General features: G+C 47.6%; 1 protein-coding gene across 2 annotated transcripts; it reads right to left on the reverse strand.

Moving 5' to 3' along the window:
• Positions 1–1,069: 1,069 nt before the first annotated feature.
• ARF3 (ADP ribosylation factor 3) lies at positions 1,070–20,181 on the reverse strand. Of its 2 annotated transcripts, XM_047065455.1 has the most exons (6): positions 19,984–20,181; positions 18,739–18,781; positions 5,871–6,111; positions 4,949–5,059; positions 4,583–4,707; positions 1,070–4,027 (listed from the first exon to the last, which is right to left on the reverse strand). In XM_047065455.1, exons 3-6 carry the CDS (start codon positions 6,016–6,018, stop codon positions 3,866–3,868), a joined length of 546 nt encoding a protein of 181 aa, XP_046921411.1. In that variant the 5' UTR covers positions 6,019–6,111; positions 18,739–18,781; positions 19,984–20,181; the 3' UTR covers positions 1,070–3,865. The 2 variants fall into 2 exon arrangements, with proteins under 2 accessions (XP_046921411.1, XP_046921410.1); XM_047065454.1 differs by lacking the exon at positions 18,739–18,781.
• Between the last annotated feature and the right edge of the window lie 1,462 nt (positions 20,182–21,643).

A 21,643-nucleotide genomic window follows, 5' to 3' on the forward strand; every position in this document is an offset into this window, starting at 1 on the left:
CTTCAGGGGTCAAAAGACACCCACTGGCCTGCCATCCAGCTAAAGTCCTCTCTATTATCACGATCTTATGAGGGGTTGTTCTAGAAGGAACATACTTACAAATGTACAAATAAAGCACTTGGGAAAGGTGCTCTTATCAGTAACATTGATCACCAGGCAGAGCTTTTGAGGACCAGGGAGGTAACTGAATACAAATGATTTACTTCACACCGGCACTCGGGGCTCTCAAACTTACTATATGCCTAAAACCTGTCCCTTTCCCACAGCACTTAAGAAAGTGGTAAGAGTGGGGATGGCCTGCCTAGCTCACCCAGATCTCACCCCCTAAAGAAAGCGGAGCACTATCTCTTTCTTTGCCTGGAGCCAGACAGTATTAGCAGGAGAGGAAGAGAGTAGTGACAGGAGTGGGTTGGGAGGGCGGAGGCTTGTCCTTTCCCTCAAGACATTTGTGGAATCTCTGGATGAGGTTTGGCATCCTGACAATGGGGAACCACATGCCTAAAGCAGTGGTGATACAGGGCCACAGTTGTAAAGAGGATCAAGTTCATTACACTATCCAGGCCTTTACCCTTCATGCTTATTCACTGCCAAAATCCAAAATTAGACGAGTGAGGGGACTCCAGTCTATGGATGAGGGGACCCTGTTCCAACTATAAGCACCTGATCACAGGGCTCAGGAGATCTGACAGTGGAGGCAGTCTGGGTCACTCCGAGTTCAGGGTCCTCTAGCCACTCAAGTCTCTAGTGTCTACCAGCAGGTGATAAATAAAGCAAAGTACAGGATTAAACCCTTTACAACTAAGGAGCAAAGTCACAAAGGCCTCACACTCTGGTGCCCAATTCATTTATGCTCCTCTCTGGAGTATGATGGGAAGTAGTAAGCAGTGTAGAGATAAGCCTAAATTCCTCAATAATCTCACTCTCCCCCAGCCCCGTCCCTGTCAAGTGTACCCTTTACCCCTTTGCTGAGAGAAGGAGCAGTCTACAGAGAGGGACCAAAGACAGAAGCACCCTCACCATTAAACTACTGTCCCATGGCTGCTGCACATCAAGGATGAAGGTCTGCTCCAAAGCTGCATAAAACAAGTTTAATTTCCAACCAGGGTCACAGTCATCGCGTATCCCACATTTTGAGCAAGGAGAGAGAAGGTGAGTTATTAAACATATACAGTCTACATTCCAGAGGAGAAAAAAAGAAGAGAAAAACCAGTTCAGAACTGCGGTTACCACCATAACACCACAAAACAAACTTTGGCGGGGAGGGGAATTCTCCAGGGGGAAGAGGCTGTAACAAAGGAAAGCATAAAATTAAATCTCCCAGAGAAGAGTGTGGAAGGGAGCAAGCAAAAATGGAATGAAAAACCCAATCCAAAAAGAGCTTTTAGGTGAATGGGAATGTTAAAGAGACCACCCCTGCCAAGGGCCTGGCAGCCAGGGACACTACCAAGATCACTTACTGCCCCCTGCTGGATACATCCTTAAGCAGCACCAAGGCAACCTCCAAGGCTGCTTCCTAACGCTCAGGCCCGCTGGTCTCTGGAGCTCCCCAAAGCAAGGTAGGGGTGGGCCTAAAATGAGAAAAACCTATTTGGGACTGACATCTAACTAGGGAGAGTCAGACTGGGAGGCAGGAGAAGAGGCAAAATTCTCACCTACCGCAAAGATCAAGAGTGGGGAATCCTAAGTAGGAATGAAACAAGGAAAGGGGAGACGACAGCAAGCAACAGCAGTGAATGAGTTCAGAAGGCCAAGGAAAGAGTTCAGGAAGGGAGAGGAAACAGGAGCAGGAGCAAAAACATGAGGAAACTGAGGCAGAAGCAAAGAAAAGGGGTGGAGAGAAGCATCCATGGGGTTCATGGGAGTGAATACACATTAAAATGAAATAGAAGCTCCAGCACCCCTCTCCCCTCACCCCGCCACCAAACACACACACACACACACACACACACACACACACACACACACACACACAGGCCTAGAGATCAAGAGACCTGCACACACCACACCCATTGCATCTTGGGTAAATAGTATATCACTAAGGAACTGGCACTGAGGGAGACACCCCTGGAACCTCTCTTTCACAGTTCAACCTGGGTCAGGGTGGGGATACTGATCTGCCTGTTGTAGACAAAGGTGGCAGGAAGCCTGGCCCCATGGGGTGGGGCTTGGGACACTCCTTCTGGGAAGGGGTCCCTCAGCCATGCTTGTCAGGGGGCCTGGGCCCTGACCTTAGCAGAAAGATTATGGGTGGCTGTTCAGGAGCTCAGGGCGCAGCCAGCACACACAGGAGCCCACAGAAAAGCCACGGCTTCACAGAAACCGCAAAGTCAGGACCCAGGCCAGGACGTCAGGGACACGCGCCCCCTGTACACAGAGAGACGCAGTAGCAGCAGCAGCTTCTGAACAACTACATAATTATGGTGGGAGGACTCTGAAGACCACTGCATCCCACCAGCACCAACAACTACTTCAGAGTTCTGTTTCCTCCACTCCAACCCTCAAATTGATTTATGGGAAGTGGGTGAAACGGGCAGGGAAAAACTGTTGGGATGGGAGTCAGGAGGGACAGCAGGATAGCCTGAGGGTCTAGAAACAGAATAGAACATTTTCAGCCTTCAGCACATCCTGGACTAAAAAAAGAGTGAAGTGGAGAGAAGGGGAATTGAAACTGAGGTCTGCTATGTCACCCCCACTCCCTTGCTTCCCATTAAACCACCCAGCCAGCCCTGGTCAGGCCAGCAGGACTACTAAAGTGAGGAAACTTCTGACAAAGGATAGATGAACCACCCAATCCCCAAGATCAGAAGATAAGGTGGGGGGCACATGGGAAGGCAGGAACAGGACTGATCCATGCCTCACCTCGTAACAACACAGAAGTATGAAGATGAAAAACCTGAGGCCCACCCCCCCAGTGCCCTTGGTCCCAAACACACCCCCATGGTCTTGCTCTCCCTATCTTCCCCACAAGCTCCTGAGGAACAGATCTAAGGATGAGGAGGAGGACCAGTTGAACACTGGGCTGGTAAGAGTGAGTGGGCTCCTCTCTTCTCCCCACTAACAAGGCAGGGCAGAATGGTATCTCCTTGGGAACAGTCATCTAGAGATAAACACCACCCCCCTGCCCTAAGCAGGAGAGAGAGGTACACGGAAGATGGTGGTGGAAAATCCACCATCCATCCTATCATCCAGAAAAACCCACCTGCAGAGAAGAGAGGAACCAGTGCAAGTGGGACAGCCTTCCCTCTACCTTCTTCCCTTTATCTCATCAACATGGGAGAGGCAGATGATAGGCTAGAGCGGGCAGTGTCCTGGCTCCCAGCCTCGAGCTGCACTCCACCCCTCCACCCTTCCACCGGCCCCTGCATATATATCTCTCTATACATGTATATACACGCGCACACATGCACGCACACACAGAGAGGCCCGTGCAATTTCCATGTAAAACGGGGAGAGGGTGGCAAAGGAAAGGAAGACGGGGAATAGGAGAAGGACCTGTGGGGAAAGGGAAGGGACTCAGATGCCAAGAGCACAGCAACCAGAGCCAAACGAAGCGAACGAAGAGAATACCCCACCCCACCTCCCAAACCCAAGGATGAGGGGGGCCACCCCATGAAACCATAACAACCTTGTTTTTGTTTTAAATCCGATAAATTGGAATGATTCATCATCAGGACAACAACTGGGGACTGGTCATGGACAGGGAAGAGGAGGGGAGGCAGGGGAGGCAAGGCTCTTGTTGGGCATGCGGACATGATACCCAGGGCCCTGGCCACACTGGCAACGGGAAGGAAGGGGCAGGACTGGGGTAGGGAGACAGTAGGTGTGTCAGGGGTGGGTGGGGTGGTCGAATAGGGCTGCCTGGCTCTCACTTCTTGTTTTTGAGCTGATTGGCCAGCCAGTCCAGGCCTTCGTACAGCCCGTCCCCGCTGGTGGCACAGGTGGCCTGAATGTACCAGTTGCGGTGACGCAGGGAATGCAGGCCCAACTTGTCTGTGATCTCGGCAGCGTTCATAGCATTAGGCAAATCCTGGAGCGCGAGGAAGACACACAAAAAGGAGCCTCAGGATCTTTCAAAGGCTTCTAGAGCACCCATCTACCAAAGAGATGTGTACCAGCACCCTCTCCTCCTCCTCCATTGTAGGAGCCAGAACAAGGTCCTAAGGAGCAGCTTTGGATTTAGTCATCCTAGAGCCATAGATTCAAGGCACTAAAGGTCATTCCACTGGGGAGCTGCAAACCAAATATGGGGTTGGTAGGGAAGTGGAGAGGTGATTCAGACTGGGCAAAGAATCATGTCTGTCTGACTGCAGGAGTGAGGGCAGTTCCACTAAAGTAGACATCAGGGAAGATGAAGGAGGGATTTGAGGTGATGTGTCTACCACACCAAATCTCTGAGGACAGAAATGTTGCTAATTAAAGCTGGGTGGGGGACAAGAAGAGGAACATAAAGAAGCCAGCTAATCGTATTTCCCACACTTCCAAAATTGAGAACACAGGGCTTCCCCTACAATAAGCCCCAAGGCTCATGATTTCTACAGCCAGGTTGTCATCTCTCAAATCCAGGGGTGGGGAGAAGTCTCACCTGTTTATTTGCAAAGACAAGGAGCACTGCATCCCGGAGTTCATCCTCTGCCAGCATCCTCATCAGTTCCTCCCGGGCCTCATTTACTCGCTCCCGATCATTGCTGTCGACCACAAATATCAACCCTAGGGAGGCAGAGCATGGGCTGCACAAGACAGCAGATGAACTCCCCCTCCCCGCACACACACCACCAAAAGACAACACCCTCCACATGCCCTCCAAATATTTGCTCCCTTTCCTCCTTTGTTCCCACCCCTAGGAGTTGCAGCCGGGCAAGAACTGGCTGCCCATAACCAAAAATGAAGGTCATTCCTTCTGCTCATACCCAACCAACCCGTGCCAACCTGGGCAATTCATATTCCATACCTTGGGTGTTCTGGAAGTAGTGTCTCCAGAGAGGCCGAATCTTGTCCTGGCCACCCACATCCCAAACTGTGAAGCTGATATTCTTGTACTCCACTGTTTCCACGTTGAACCCTTTGGAAAAAACAATGGCCACTTGGCCTCAAACACCAGGCCTGCGAACAATACCCAGGTGGGTTCATTTCTGTTTCCCCCAGCCTGGCTATGATCCTAGCAAAGGAAACTAAGGCTTCCTCAGGCCTGGTATTCCCTGACCTAGTAGCCTAAAGGCCAAAAAGAGAAAAAGAGGAAGAGAATGAGAAGGGCCAGTCAGGAGGTTCACAATCGCCTGGGTAACATGAGCTAACCTTCTCCACTCATTCTCTTCAGTCTTTGCCTCTCCCTCCTGCAAAGAAATGACTCAGCCCCATTCCTGTACCTCAGCCACCAGAGTCTGCCACAGCTAAGAAGTAGGGCCTGGGAAACACGGTAAAGAAAAAGTGAGCTATAGTCCTGGAGCCCCAAATGCAGAACCAATGGACAATGATGATCTGGAGCCCCATCAATAAGGCAAATTCTCTCCCTCCCACAGGCAGGTCTTAACCAGGATCAGGGCCACTGAGGATCTAAACTGAACCAACTCCTGGCCCCTGGCAGGAACATCAAAGCCTTTCACCCGCTTTCCAAACAACACAAAGAATAAACCAGCTCAGTGCCTCAGGGCGACTGTTCAGTGCCAGGCTTCGGAAGTTCCCGCATCAGAGAGGACCAGGGTAGGTGGGCAAACGGCAGCCCCAGCACCTGCTAGTAAGCTAAATAACCATCCTTCCCTGAATCCCCCCAAGTTGCATGGACTTGCCTGGTGGCCAGGTGGGGGATCTAGGAACAGGCCCCCTGCCTGGCTCAGCTGTTGGCATGAAAGCCTACATCTAAGCTGTACCCTTACCGATGGTGGGGATGGTAGTGACGATCTCCCCCAGTTTCAGCTTATACAGGATGGTGGTCTTTCCTGCGGCATCCAGGCCCACCATCAGGATACGCATCTCCTTCTTCCCAATCAGGCTCTTGAGAAGGTTTCCAAAGATATTACCCATGATCACAGCAACCACTTTCTGAGGACAGGCGGGCTCAAGTGGGGGCAGTGGCAGTCTGGTTTTGGCCTGGCCCCTGGTATGGAGAACTTGATCCTAGGCAAAGAAACATAAACTCATTACCACCATCTGCTAGTCAGGATTTCGTGCAAATGGGATTTGCCAAAGTCATGGCTGGAGTTCATGCCAAACTGAGAGCCTGAGAGGACTAGGAAGATCAAGTCCTACTCAGACACATCCTGAATCTTTGGGAGCAGAGAGACAAAGCACTGAACACTCAGGACCCCTGCTCTGCTAGTAATATACCCATGTGACTTTGGACGAGTTATTTCACCCATCCATATCTGCCCCTATAAATGGAGGGGGTTGAACAAGATGACTTCTAGAGTCCCTTGAGTTCTGACACTCTATACCATATAAGGTCTTATGAGACCATGAATGCCCCTCCCTCCCTCAGCCTTACCCTGAGACTCCCGGAAAGGCTGGGAGAGGAGGGAGTGGAATGAGGAGTGGCTCTTTGTGACTCCTGACAAGGTTTGGGCTTGCCAGGTTCCCAAGGTCTAGGCTCTCTGCTCAAATCAAGGGACTCCACTTCTTCCCTTTCTCTACTTCTATAATTCTACCTTCCTTCCACACACCAAAATCAATGAGGAAGAAATAAGAAAGTAACACTCCCTAAAAGAGGCTGATCCTTTCCACTTTGTGAAGTGCCAGCTGCTCAAGCTGTTCCCGTTCATACAACCGTACACCAAGCTGGGAGATGGGGTGGGGAGAGGCTCCCCCTCATTCCTCAGCCATTCCTAGGCTCCCCCTCATTCCTAGGCTCACTGTGGCCCATCCAAGGACAGCTTTTCTACATTCTCACCTGCAATGAGGCAGTCACCTCATTCCCTGCCTCTTCCCCCCACCCCCTTCAGTCTATTCTCCACATAGCCAGACTGCTTTTAAAACCAAAACCAGGTCATGCTGCTTCTCGGTTCAACCCTCTCTTGGCTTCCTATCTCCTTTTCAGTAAAACCCAAAGCCATACCGTGGCTTACAAGGTCCTGCATGATCTGCATTCCCCTGCTTCTGTTGTTAGATCCTCTACTGCTCTCCCTTTGGCTCACTCCACTTCAATTCCCCAACACCTTCTTGTCTCAAAGCTTTTGTACTTGCTCTTCACTCTGCCCTGAGTTAACCTTCCCAGGGTACTCCCTCACTTCCTTCAGGCATCCATTTGAGTATCACCTTATCAAAGAGGCCTTCTACAACCACCAAAACATACACACATCACTCTCTACCCCATTTATCCCACTTCACTGTTCTTCATAGCATTTCTCAGCATCAGACACATCACACATTTGTTTCTTGCTGTTGTGTTTTTCTCCTTCTACAATGTCGGCTCTTTATTTTGTTCACTGCTGTGTTCCCGGTACCTTGACTAGTGCCTGGCACATAGCAGTGGAACAAATGAACTAAAATAGTAAGGTCTATAACTGGCCTTACTAGCAGCTCACTCAGATTGAAAGCTTATGCTTGGTACATACTAGGAACTTAACAAATACCTGCTAAAAAAGTGAAGACGACAGCAGTTAAGAACCACTATGAAGGTACAAAATGCCCATCCTCCCACCCTACTACCTATTGCCCCCAAAGACAAAATCAGAGTCACTCATTTTCTCTTCTTCCCTCCCTTCTCTATGGAACAGGACAGCCACAGAAATGCATCTTTGAAACAACAATGAAACAGGGGTTCAGAATCGCCCATGCCAGCCAGTTCTCTGTGCCTGCAGGAGACATGCGTCAGCAGGCAGCTTATTCAGCAATCACCATATGCCAGCTGCTGGCATTCTCTATAGAGTCTGGGAACCAGAGGCACACACACACACACCCCAAACCCAGCAGGCGAAGGAACAGGTCAAGACAGAGTGCACCCAAACCCAAGAATGTGAAAGGTGGATGGGTAGGAATCCTATTTACAAGCTAAAGCATGGGGGGTTTAGTGGGAGTTTAGCTGTTTTCTCAAAAACTATTTCAGTTCTGTTTGTTTCCTACTCTCCTCAGTTTGCAGCAAATTCCAGACTAGCACAAAGGAGCCAGATCAACAGCCCCTGGAGACCAAAGTACTAGTTTGTCCAAAAAACAGAAACAATGAGTGCTTACGGAGTGTTTCATCTTCAAAGGCCTTCTCAGACATCCACTAATGAGCCAGGCGTGGTGCTCCTGGTAGGTTCCTCAGATGAGCCCTGCCCCTGACCCAAAGGGCTCACACCCCAGAGAGAGGACCTGGCTCAACCTTAGGGCTCAACTTCAGCCAAGTCGCCCACTAGCCATCGTCCCTGCCCATCCTGCCTCAACCCACCCAGGCAGACAGATCCCAGAGAATCCCTGAGGCAGGAGGGGACATCTGCCCAACTAATAAGATTAGATTCCATCAACCCCAGCAATCTGTAGTAGTCAGATTTCCGGTCCTGCCACCATCACCTACAGAAATTTAAATCTTCCCAAGTCTTCCTACTTTTATATCTTGTCTCCTGCTCAGGTGTCCTTGTCTCCAGCTCCAGATGATACTTTCCTTTAAGACTTTGGTAATAGGCTTCGGCCCAGATTCTGTATTAAATTTATGCCACACATTTATCTTGCTGTCCTTCGAGAATGAAATTATTGCTGAGTAAATGATTATCAACTGTGAGTACAGCAGTGACTGAAAAATACCCCTTGCCCCCAAACATGCAAACCTTGTACTTTGGTTTGCTTCTTTGCTAAGCTAGCATGCTAATGTCTTGGTTCAAAAGCTAATCCCAGTGTTACACTTATTTCTATTTCCTGGTATGTCCCTGAATCATCGGAACCACTCAAGTGGCACTTACTAACTTGTGGAGTTTTTTCCTCTTTATAAGTCTGTATATTTACCATCTCTCCAGCTTCACTGTATTCTCCATGGGCAGGGACTATGCCTTTTATTTTGGATCCGTGCCACTCCCAGTGCCAATTCCACTATACGAGTTCAATCAAGCACATGGGCCAATTTAAGCCTCATCTGAGGTTGTTCTTATATCATTTCTTCTGCCCTAGCAGCACTTGGTATCTTTGTGTAATGCACCAATGGTTTCTTAGATATCCTGTCAATTCCTGGCCATTCTCCACACATACCTGACCCAAAGACTGGTTTGGAAACACCCCAAAAAGACTAGAAGACTAAAATTGGTGGAATTTTCTCTTGCCGCTTAATACACAATGTGGCAGATGGATAACTGATGAAATGCCCAAGGAGTTACCACATGTCCTCTGGGGGGAAGCCCAGGGCCTTGACATTAGTGGAAATTATGGCTCCTCTTTAATATAATCAAGAGCTTGACTCAGATGAGCATTCCAAAGTGGGTATTGGTTTTCTTGATCTGTCCCTATTACCAGACAGCTTGATGCCCCTACCATGAGGATGGTGGCAACTTTCAGCTTTGTGCCATGAACACAAATCTTGGTCTATACAGCTGATTCTCACTTTCACCATAATGCATTCCTAGAAAAAGCTCTGGGAGGCAGAATGGCAAAAAAGAAAAAAACAAAAAACAAAAAACAAACCATAAACCCTGGATTGTTTCCCTACGTACTCTGCAGCCTATAGTTACTCTCTTTTACCACAGATGGCACTCCTGTGTTCACAGGGCAAAATGCCAGGGTTCCATGGGCTGTTAGAAACCAGGAATCAGCAGTTAAAACTAAAGGTGAGTGGCTTAGGATAAAAAATGGAATACAGTAATATCTCTAGTATTAAAAAGTATATCTCAACATTCTATTTTACAATCACAAACTTTGTTATCAGTGGTACAAACGACAAGAAGAGCTCTAAAAAAATGTGTTCCAGGACAATCTGTCTGGGACACTGCAGGAGTTCAATCAAGCACACTGCCTGATTTAAGCCTCATTTGAGGATGTCCTCACTGAGGGCTACTTACCGCCCCCAAGCCCATCCTTCCACCCCCCCAGGAGAGGCAGGCTGTTGCTGAAACTGCTCAGCCATCTTGGCTTGTGTGTGTTGCAGGAACATTCTTGCCTCACTCTCCAAGTGATACTGAGAGTCACAGCTAGGTCTGCCGCACACCTGACTCCTGTGGCTGACTCCCCTCACCTGACTCCTGTGGCTGACTCAGGCTTGCGTCGTAAGACACCTCCGAGGGGACTTCTGATCTGGCACCACCTCCTCCTCTTCAGGCTACATGATGGGTCCGAGGAAAGGAAAACCAAAGTCTGCTGCCAAGCAGGGTGCACTAAAAGCAGCTTTGCTCCCAGACGGTTTTCACATTGAGATATCACTAATAGAGATGCTATTTTTAGCAAAGCCAATGGAGCAGACCAATAAAATTTAAGGAAACAAAAGCAGGGTCCGCCTGTATTTAGCTTCCTTAGCACAGCTGGCTTGTGACCTCTATAAGCTTTCCAAGTTTTTGTCTCAAGAGCACTATAATCACAAGCACACAAGAACTCCTAGATTAGTATCTCAATGACTTCTACTGGACTCAGAGATTTCCCAAAGCCAAGAAACAGCTTCAGATGTCAGCTTCCATCCATTCATTAAGCATTTATTGAGTATATGGAACTAGGGATACAGAGAGGAAGACAGCTCTGCCTTCATGAAACTGTCATGGGAGAGGAAAACTAGCAAACCCAGGATTACAAAACAGCATGAGGGTAAGAATGAGATAAGCACATAGTATTATGGGGACAGAAAGCTGGAGCAGCTAATCAAAACAGGGGTAAAGGGCGATTCTCTGATTCTCAGGTCACACCTGAGCTGACTCCTAAAGGAAGAATAGGAAGTAATTAAACAATAAAGAGGGAGAGGGAACAGCATGTCAAAGACATAAAGACTTGAGTTAGAGACAGCACTTTTTACTAGACAAAGCCAGGTGCATCTGAGAGGCAGATTACTTGGATATCACATAGTGGGTAGAAGAAAGTGATGACTCTGGAGGTAAGCAGGGGCTAGATCATGAAGGGCCTTAAAGGCCATATTGAATAACATGATCAAGTATATGCTTTAAAAAGACCATTCTGGGTGTGCCTGGCTCAGTCAGCAGAGGATGCAACTCTTGATCTCAGGGTCAGGAGTTTGAGCCCCATGTTAGATGTAAAGCTTACTTTCCAAAAAAAAAAAAAAAAAAAAAAAAAGACCATTCTGGCAATAGTTTAGGGTATAAATTAAAAAGAGAAAAGACTTGGGGCGTCTGGGTGGCTCAGTCAGTTAAGCATCCGACTTCGACTCTGCTCATGATCTCAACAGTTTGTGAGTTCGAGCTCCGCGTCGGGCTCTGTGCTGACAGCTCAGAGCCTGGAGCCTGCTTTGGATTCTGTGTCTCCTCCTCTCTCTGCCCCTCCCATGCTCATGCTCTTTCAATAATAAATTTAAAAAACGTTAAAAAATAAAGAGAAAAGACTTGAGACAGAAAGACCATGTGGGAGGTACAGTAATACCGCTGACAAATCAAAAGTTCTGAACCAGAGGTGGCAATAAAAAGGAGAGGACAGATTTGAAACATCAAAATCGTAGAATCCACAGGATTTAATGACTGATTATTAAATGACTGGGTGATCTGGTGGGACTTCTTCAGACAAGAAATACAAGAGAAACAGATCTGAGATTGAAGGTGTTTTTAGAATAAAGTTTGATTTTGAGGTGCTAAGTTGATTTTCAGGAGAAAAGTTAGGCTGAGTATTTGAGAATCATCTGCAGAGATGGTAACTGAAGCCATAAGAGAAACTAAGATCCAGGATGACAGGAGTTATTGGCTATCTACCCAAACAGTTATTCTTCCTCTTCTTTCTTCTCACAGAAGACCTAATTTGTTCAGATGTTGGGGTTGGGGGTATAAAGATACCTTTCCCCAACTCTAGGGTAGGAAAAGTGATCAGCCTAAGGGATATAGGCATTTCATTTCCCCTGCCAGTGACTGAGTCACGAACGGTTATATGCTAATTCTAGCCAATAAGACATGGGGAATGTCTGCTGGGAGCATCCAGGAAAGTTTTCCTCAATCTTAAAAAAAAAAAGACATATGCTTGGGGTACCTATGTGGCTCAGTCAGTTAAGCGTCCAATTCTCGATTTCAGCTCAAATCATGATCTCACAGTTCGTGAGTTCAAACCCCGCATCAGGCTCTGCACTGGTGGTTGGAGCCTGCCTGGGAATCTCCATCTCCCTCCCTGGCTTGTGTTTGTCTCTGCCTCTCTCTCTCTCTCTCTTCCCCCCTTCCTCCCTCCCTCAAAATAAATAAATAGACTTTATTTAAAAAAAAAACAAAAAACATATGGCAACATTCTCTTCTCCAGCCTTTAGGCTCCAGGCTCTGAGCTGTCAGCACAGAGCCCGACGCAGGGCTCGAACTCACGAACTGTGAGATCATGACCTCAGCCGAAGTTGGATGCTTAACTGACTGAGCCACCCAGGCGCCCCAATCTAGCCTATGGATGTTGACATAGAAGGATGAGATGCTGAGAACACGAAGGCACAGACATAAGAACTCTAGGCTGTCAGAGCAGAAAAATGAAGAAAATCTGCATTCTTAATGACCCTGCCAAGCTGGTAGATTAAAAAGAAAAGTGTTGTAACCCTACATTTCTTCGTGTGTGTATAGAGAGCAATACACATAACACAATTTACCATTTTGACCATTTTTTTTAAATTTTTTTTTTCAACGTTTATTTATTTTTGGGACAGAGAGAGACAGAGCATGAACGGGGGAGGGGCAGAGAGAGAGGGAGACACAGAACCGGAAACAGTCAGCCCAGAGCCTGACGCGGGGCTCGAACTCACGGACCGCGAGATGCTTAACTGACCGCGGACGCTTAACCGACTGCGCCACCCAGGCGCCCCTATTTTGACCATTTTTAAGTGCACAGTTCAATGGCATTAAATACATTCACACTGTTGTGCACCACCATCTATCTTCAGAACATTTTCATATTCCCAAATTTAAGCTCTGTAACTTAAATAATAACCGCCACTTCCCATACCTCCAGCTCCTGGCAACCACCAATCTACGTCTGTCTATGGATTTGACTATTCTAGATGCTTCATACACATAGAATCATACACTTTTATTCCTTTGTGTCTGGTTTATTTCACCTAGACTTCAAGATATACGCTTTAATAAATTCACTTACTGTTTAAGCCACACGTGTGTGTTCTGTCTTTTGCAACTGATGCTACTCTAACTGTATATCTAGGGAGACTGTGTACAGTGGGACAGGAAAAAAAGGCCACAGGCAAAAACCTGGGGCATGTCAACATTTAAAGCACTGGGCAAAAACAGAAGCCAGGAAAGAGAGTAAGAAGGTACCAGAGGGGCCCAAAGGAAGTCAAGACAGTAAAAAACATTTTAAAAAAAGGAAGGAGGGTCAAAGGCTTTAGAAATGTCAAATTAAGATAAGGCCTGAAAGATACCTATTGAACTTAGCTATTAGGCAATTGATAATATTGTTACAAATTAAAACATACCTAACTAAAATTAGGTTCCACTTAACAGTTGTTTAGGCTCAGGCCGGAATCATTATGCCAGTTTCCCTTCTAGTCTGAGAAGACGACTCCAATACAGGAGAACCTGAAAGAAGGCCACATTATCAAGTAAAGATCCTAAATTGCCCCTGTCTGATTAGAAAGACCCAAACACCTGGGAAGGGCCTGGCTTTTACCATGCACAAACCTCAGCAAGTCAGAACAGAGAATCAGGTCTGTTTCAGAATACGTGACTTAGCCACATAAAACAGTGACCAGATAAAAACCAGACTCATTTGTTTCTTTGGAACATTCTGTGGCACTGCCCTCTAACCAAAGCTATCAGCTTGCCCTATTCTTCGAATCTGACCAGCTTACAACTGTTCCATCGCCTGATACTCCATGGCTGCTCCAATGCCTACATCTATACAATGCCTTAGCTATTCAGAACACTATGCTTTCTTAATTATAGCACCACTGAAATTCCATGAGTAGTCAGCCTAAAGCCCTAATAAACCTTTGCCCCAATTTGGTCCCACTTCACAAGTCAAAACGGAGCTGTTGTGAATAGATGAAACAGGAAGCCATGGTTTGACAAGGCCCATCATTACAGAGCAGTCTAAGGATTCAGAAAACAGGGAACAACTAGCTTGGGGAGTAAGAGCCATCTGATCCTTTAGCACCGCAAATGCATGTCTACTCTAGGACTTACCACAGTATGTTTTATTTACATTTGCCTATTTTGCTTTCCAGAGCTGGAAATAATGTGCCTTTAATGCATAACAGGTCTGCCATACATCTCATCAGACTGGATGGCTAGGCAGAGATTAAGATGGCTAGAATTCAAGGGCCAGTCACCTCAGCTTGTAAGCACCATGTCTCACTATTACCATTTTCTACGTATGCCATGATGAGAAAAGATTGGGGAAATATTTTACCAAACCAGGAGCCCCTTGCTAACAGAGACCATGCCTTATTCATGTTTCATGTCCCCAACACCATGATTAATCTGTGGCTAGTGACTAACATGCTTGCTTTTGAGGAGTCTGGTTCTAACGATGGTGGTGAAACATTTCTCAGGTTGAGGAAGACTATTCTATAGGTGATCCCTGATCCTCTTCCTGTATCTGACAAACTTGAGAAGTAGTTGCTACATTTTCAGAACCCTAAGGTTCCTTGGGTGGGATTCACAGGCTTCTGGGTGGGGGTGGGGGGAACCACATGAGAGGCTCTAATTATGCTCCATGACTCTACACCACCACCAGAGCAGCTCCATTTAAAAAAAAAATTCTTGGGGCGCCTGGGTGGCGCAGTCGGTTAAGCGTCCGACTTCAGCCAGGTCACAATCTCGCGGTCCGGGAGTTCGAGCCCCGCGTCAGGCTCTGGGCTGATGGCTCAGAGCCTGGAGCCTGTTTCCGATTCTGTGTCTCCCTCTCTCTCTGCCCCTCCCCCGTTCATGCTCTGTCTCTCTCTGTCCCAAAAATAAATAAATGTTGAAAAAAAAAATTTTTTTTTAAAAATTCTTAATGTTTCTTATTTTTGAGAGAGAGAGAGAGAGAGAAAGAGAACAAGCAGGGGAGGGGCAGAGAGAGAGGGAGACACAGAATCCGAAGCAGGCTCCAGGCTCTGAGCTGTCAGCACACAGCCTGATGTGGGGCTCGAATTCAAGGACCACGAGATCATGACCTGAGCCGAAGTCGGCAGCCCAACCGACTGAGCCACCCAGGCGCCCCTAGAGCAGCTCCATTTTTATCCACTAAATGTATTAGACTTCAAGTAAGATTTTATACAAGGTAACGTTCTATTGCTTTTAACAAAAAAAGAGGAAAGGGTCAAAAACCATCGCAATGAAGGGGCACCTGAGTGGCTCAGTTGGTTAAGGGTCCAGCTTCAGCTCAGGTCATGATCTCACAGTTAATGAGTTCGGGCCCAATGTCGGGCTCTGTTCTGACAGTTTGGAGCCTGGAGCCTGGAGCCTGGTTCAGATTCTGTCTCCCTCTCTCTCTGCCCCTCCCCTGTTTGTGCTCTGTCTCTCTCTCTCTCAAAAATAAATAAACATGATAAAAACTGAGAACAAACTGAGGGTTGATGGGGGGTGGGAGGGAGGGGCGGGTGGGTGATGGGTATTGAGGAGGGCACCTTTTGGGATGAGCACTGGGTGTGGTATGGAAACCAATTTGTCAATAAACTTCATAAAAAAAATAAATAAATAAATAAATAAATAAATAAATAAATAAACATGAAAAAAAAATTGAGAAAAAAAAAAAACCATCGCAACGGAGAGCAAACGTTCTCCTGCAGCCTAAATTATGTTTCATTTCACATTTAAATTATTTAAGTTTAAACATCCATGCTTGGGGCACCTGGTGGCTCAGTTGGTTAGGCATCTAACTTTGGCTCAGGTCATGATCTCATAATTCATGAGCTCAAGCCCCGCATCGGACTCTGTGCTGACAGCTTGGAGTCTGGAGCCTGCTTTGGACTCTGTGTCTCCCTCTTTCTCTGCCCCTCCCCCACTCATACTGTCTCTCTTGCTCTCTAAAAAATAAACATTAAAAAATTTTTTAAACATCCATGCTTGACACTCACAAAGGAAGCGTCATACGAGGCTCTCATCAGTAACGGAAGAGCTAAAAGGTATGATGAGATATGCTACACCCCATCATCTCACCTTTCTTCAGGAATATGGTGATAATGGTAGATCCCTGAAATCCTGAGCCATGTCCCTTCTGGTCCTTTGAGAAGTCCAATGCAAAGCTCTTACATGTTCACGGAATCCCTACCTCAGTCAGTTCCTACCTAGGCTATAATACAAACCTTCAAACATTTGTGGAACTCCTTCTAAATGTTCCCCATGTTTTTTCACTATCAAAAAGCTTTACTAGCACTCTACCTATAACTGCAACAGATGTTGAAAATGTATAGCAAATAGAATTACATAGATATCACAACTCTGGACCTCCATACAGTACATTCTGAAACGTACTCAGAAGTAGACATTTAAAGGAGACCCTGAAACGAATGGCCCAGGGGCGCCCGGGTGGCTCAGCAGGTTGAGTGTCTGACTTCCACTCAGGTCATGATCTCCTGGTTCGCAGCTTCAAGCCCCATGTTGGGCTCTGTGCTGACAACTTGGAGCCTAGAGTCTGCTTCGAATTCTGTGTCTCCCTCTCTCTCTCTGTCCCTCTCCCGCTCACACTGTCTCTCAAAAATAAACATTAAAAAAAATTTTTAAAGAAAAAAGTGGCCCAGGAAATGGAGGATGCTGAAATACTGAGCCCTAAAATAAAGGGACCCTGAAATCTAAATCACTGACCTAGGTCAACGAGAGTGCTCTTTTATCAGAGTCGACCATTACTTCAATCATGCTTTTTTTTTTTTAATGTTTATTTATTTTGAGAGAGAAGAGAACACTCAAGCGGGGGAGGACAGAAAGAGAGAGAGAGAGAGAGAGAATCCCAAGCAGGCTCCATAATAACAGTGCAAAGCCCGATGTGGGGCTCGATCTCACGAACTTTGAGACCATGACCTGAGTCGGACTCTTAACTAACTGAGCCACCCAGGCACCCCATGCTGACTTTTCTAACATGAACACTATTCTTGAGCCTCCACATCCTCACCCTGCATCCAAGTTGACGGTTCAGGGCCCCTGCCTTGCTCCAGCTTCACCTCCCACTCGGGCAGCAGGAGCTGCCTGTGTAAGGCTGATGCTGAAAAAAGATTTTATTGCTCATAAGCCTACAACCAGCAAAGAAAGTCATGGTAACAATCATCCCTCTACACAGGCGGCAAGTTGTTCTTGTGTCAACCTTCTCTAAGGCAGCCCTGAGTGCTCATGTTATTATTACTATTATGATGGTGATTATTCGTAGCAACTAATATTTATTTGAAACTTACCATGCTTTGTATGAAACTGAGTGCTTAACACTCAGTTATCTCATTTAATTCTCATGCCTATATTATGAAGGTACTATCATTGTCATGCTCTTCACTGATGAGGAAAATGAGGAATAAGAAAGGACAAGTAATTTCACCGAAATTATATACAACTAGTAATTAGCAGAGGCAGGATTTGAACCCAATTTTGTCTAATTCCAAGGACCACACTCTCAATTACCACACCATTTTGCCTCTAAATTGACCTGCAACAAAAATGGTGAGGAGAAAAAAAAAAAAAAAAAAATGGTGAGGAGAACCAAACACAGTGAGATGCTTTGAGTCTCCGGCTGCTTGGCAGCCATTTCTAAAGGTGTACAGAGAAGCAGATTCCACAATTTCCCTATTATTTACTCGGCTTTAACAAAACTGGTTTTAAAGAAGTTCCTCCTTTTAAGTAACAAATCCCACCCACTATCCTCTGAGTCCATTTCCTCTTGACTCAGTGGAAAAGAGAGTAGCAGAGATGAACACGCACAATATGACCCTCTGCGCACTTAAGACTTCACTTCCACTCTTTCCAGCCTGCTGTCCTCCCTCCTTTATACTTGCATTCAGTTTAATAATAGCAGCTACCATTCACTGGCACCACTTCTGTGCCAGGCACCACACCACAGATACTGGCTCCCTCCTCCATAATCTCCAGAATTCCAATTTTGACTTAACATTTAACGGAGACCCCTTTAGCCCACATTGAGAAGCAGGGGATCTGAGATTTCAGATGAATAATGACTTAGTGTTCTAGTAATATTTTTCTTTTTGGGTCTTAGTTTCCAGTATCCAGGCCTGTTTTGTGCCTCTTAGGAAGGTGGAGAGACTCAGACCTAATTACAATGGCTAAGGGCTTTTGTACCCTCACTCAGCTATCCCCAGGCACTCTCCCTGAGAGTCAAGTCATCTCTTTCTCTTTCCTTAAACTGTAATCAGAAAGCTTGTTGAGTTCTATCCATTCACATCTCATATACATCATGAGTGTCTACTGTTTGCATGGGCATCGTGGGTGACACAACATGAGATCCAATCCCTGCAACTGAAATGTTTCTTCTCTTTGTAAAAACAAGACACACACAAAAATTTTGATGGTGCAAGGTAATAATTCTATGCTGGGAGGCAGGAGGCACGTAAATATGTGATACATGGGGGCCCTTCCCAGCTAAATCCAAGGTCATTGATTCATTCTGTGAAAAAGTGACCTCTGTGGATCAGCTTCTTTCTTAAAATGAGCTTTTAGAGACACGTTATTCAAACTCAGGTCTAATGGGCAATAACCAATTCACTGCTCCCTTCCAGTCATACCAAGTGGAGACACTTACCCCAAGAAGCTCAAGACAAAATGGCAGCAAAGCTGGTCACCACCTGATTAAGGAACAAGGGGAGAAAAGTAGGCAGAGACTAGATTCTGTCCTGTTGCACTGACCCACGCAATCAGACTCCTGCAGCAGATCTCCTACCAATAAAACTTTCATGCCATAGACCAGGGGTGACCCAATCCAACAGCAGCAGAGACAGGTTTTGAGTTACGCTTCTCCCTCAACCGGATGACCTCACTATTTCTTCTCACTCCTGACCACATACCACACTCCTCCGGGCCTGGCCAGAATGAGACCGGCAGTAATACAACCCAAAAAGAAGGGAACTCCCCCAAGAGAGGAGCTACCACTTTGCTATTCAAGTGGCTAGGTTTAACAGGGAACTCCACCTCCCCCTCCTTCCCTCAAACATTGGTGTAAGCAATGGCTCCATTTTCTGTTCCGGGAATCCTGGTACTTCCTAAAGAAAGAAAGCGGATTGGAAGACACAAACTCAGAGCCAGCGACAAGCTGCTCCCTCCTCCTGTGAGACCGCCCCCGCTTTGCCTGGGGGAGGAAGGCACCACCTCTCCTCTCCAAGCAAGATCAGATGCCCCCTCCCCCTTCTCCTGCCTCTTCTCCTCCCGCTCCCCACCTGCTGCCCTCTTCTCAACGTGTGGTTCCCAAGACCCAAAAGCGCAACCTTTAGCAGAATAGTGCCCCCGGGGTGCCCCAGTAGCTTGCCTTGTCACCTAATCCCTAAACCCCCTACGCACCCCTGCCCCATGATGGGAGTAGAGGGTGTCACCGCAGCAAGGCTCTGGTCTCCTAGTGCTAAGGTGGAGCGGGAGAGAAGATAGGAAAAAGAGGCATTCCCTAGCCCTTTTAACAGAAAAAGGATACAAAACAGTCATCGCCGCCCCCGCACCACCTCCTTATGGACTGTTTTCCTCCACCTCAACCCCGACCCCTCGTAAGCCCACCTCCTGCAGGCGAGGAGAACCTAACTGCAGCCCGGGTCGCCCCCGCGTGCGAGGCACAGGCACAAATTCGTGTGCGCCCCCCACCCCCACCCCAGCTCCGCGTCCTTCAAATGCGGGGGCAGGCGAGAGACTGGCCCGGCGCCCCCTCTCCGAGCTCTCCGGTGGGAAAGACCACACCGCTCCTTGCCCGGCAATGCCTGGGGCGGGGGGAGGGGGGTCTATCTCCTCAGCCCCCACCCCGAGCCTCTCCTCTACCGGGACCCGCCTTCCTTCCCCAGCCCCTCACCTGTTCCTGCTCCCAGCTCCGCCGCTGCGGCCGCCGCCTCCGCCCCCGCAGGTTCCGCTCGGCACTGGTTCCGCTCCCTCCGACTCCCCCAAGCCGATTTCGGCACCACTGCTCCCCTGGCCCCGCTCCCTGGCTCCCTCCTTCCTTTCCTCCACCTAGCACCGGAAGCCGCGACGGCGACGGGAGCTGTGCGGCGCACCCCCACCCCCAGACCGGGATACTTCCCACCTCCCCGATCGCGCGAGAACTGCGCGGTAGCGTGCGGCAGTTCTCGCGAGATCCATCACCATGGCAGCGGCTGCAGCAGAGGCAACCGGGTGCTGGAGCTGAACCTGGGCGGGGGCCGATGTGGGGGCTGCAGGCTGAGGGTGGCGGAGGCGGGAGCCGGGAAGTGGGGATGAGGCAGTGGGGACTGAGGTGAGAATCCCAAGCTCCAGGGCCATTCCTGGAATTTAAGGACTGGAGCGGCGTGCTGGCCACACTGGAGAGGGTTTGGGCGGAGAGGCAAAGCCAGGAGCAGGGTATGAGTGAACAGTCCTTGTTATGGCTCACCTTACTCTTCTAGACAACATCTTTTCCACACCTTTTTTTTTTTTTTTCAATTCCGCTGCTCCAGAGTTCCCCCAGACCACATCTTTTATTTCTTAACCCTGGTTAGCTGCAACTACCTGAGAGCCCTCGCTGCATCAGTGTTGCTACTCACTACTCCTAAGGCTGAGTCTTAGGGGTCTGAGTACTCAGGGGTCTGAATCAGGAGATCCTTTCCCATGGCGAAGAGGAGAGAGAGTGATGAATTTAAGAGACCGAAGGAAACAATTGGACTCTGGACCAGTTAGGAGGTTGGAAAGTGAAAGACAACCGGTGGAAGCCTAATATTAAGAGGCGTGGTTTGAGGATGTGTGACTAGATGACTATGAATTTTAGTATCCCAAGGAAAGTGAGAGACTTTGCACCCATGTTTCTCCACTCGTGTCCACCTCCACTTCCTTTACACTCATTTCTGCACCTGATCTACACACGCAAAGCTGCCTTGGAACAGTCTCTGCTGTGCGAGAAGAAGAGCACTAGTAATGCTAAGAACAAAAGAAGGTTCTTTAAGTGTCCTCTCCCCTCATTTATAGCAGTATAAGGGAACACATAGCTGTTCCCTAAGGCTTGAGCCAAAATTGTTGCTTTTCTGGATTCTTTTTTTTTTTTTTTTTTTTTTTTTGCCTTGTTTCCTGTCGCTCTCCAAGAAGAGCTAGGTTGGTAGATAGCCACACTTGTCCCCATCTATTCCTGGTGTGTACATTCCCTACTCTTCCTCTTACCCCAGTCTGTTTTCTCTCTTATTTTAACGTGGAGAATAGCATGACCCTAGAACGTGAAGCTGAGATGGCCCTAATTTAAGTAGGTGAGGGATGAGCTGGATAACAAGGAGCACGTTCATAACAAAGAGAGTTGCATCTGTCCTAGGCTGTTGCTATTAAGGGCCTTTGCCCTGCTAAGCTCTGTGTGGTAAATGGCAGAAGACTCCTTCAGTTTTCTTGCATGCTCTTAGATTAGGCCCTGTGATACCTCCCCATGACTATTCTTTCCATTTCTTTTCCTAAAATTTTCCCCCACCAAGTTATGCCCCACACTGACCACTAAAAATAATACTCTGCACCCCCCTCCCCTT

The sequence above is a fragment of the Lynx rufus genome, unplaced genomic scaffold (assembly GCF_022079265.1).
Source record: "Lynx rufus isolate CCGP_SWC_20201006 ecotype Redwood Valley unplaced genomic scaffold, mLynRuf1.p SCAF_7, whole genome shotgun sequence".
Taxonomy (NCBI): Eukaryota; Metazoa; Chordata; class Mammalia; order Carnivora; family Felidae; genus Lynx; species Lynx rufus.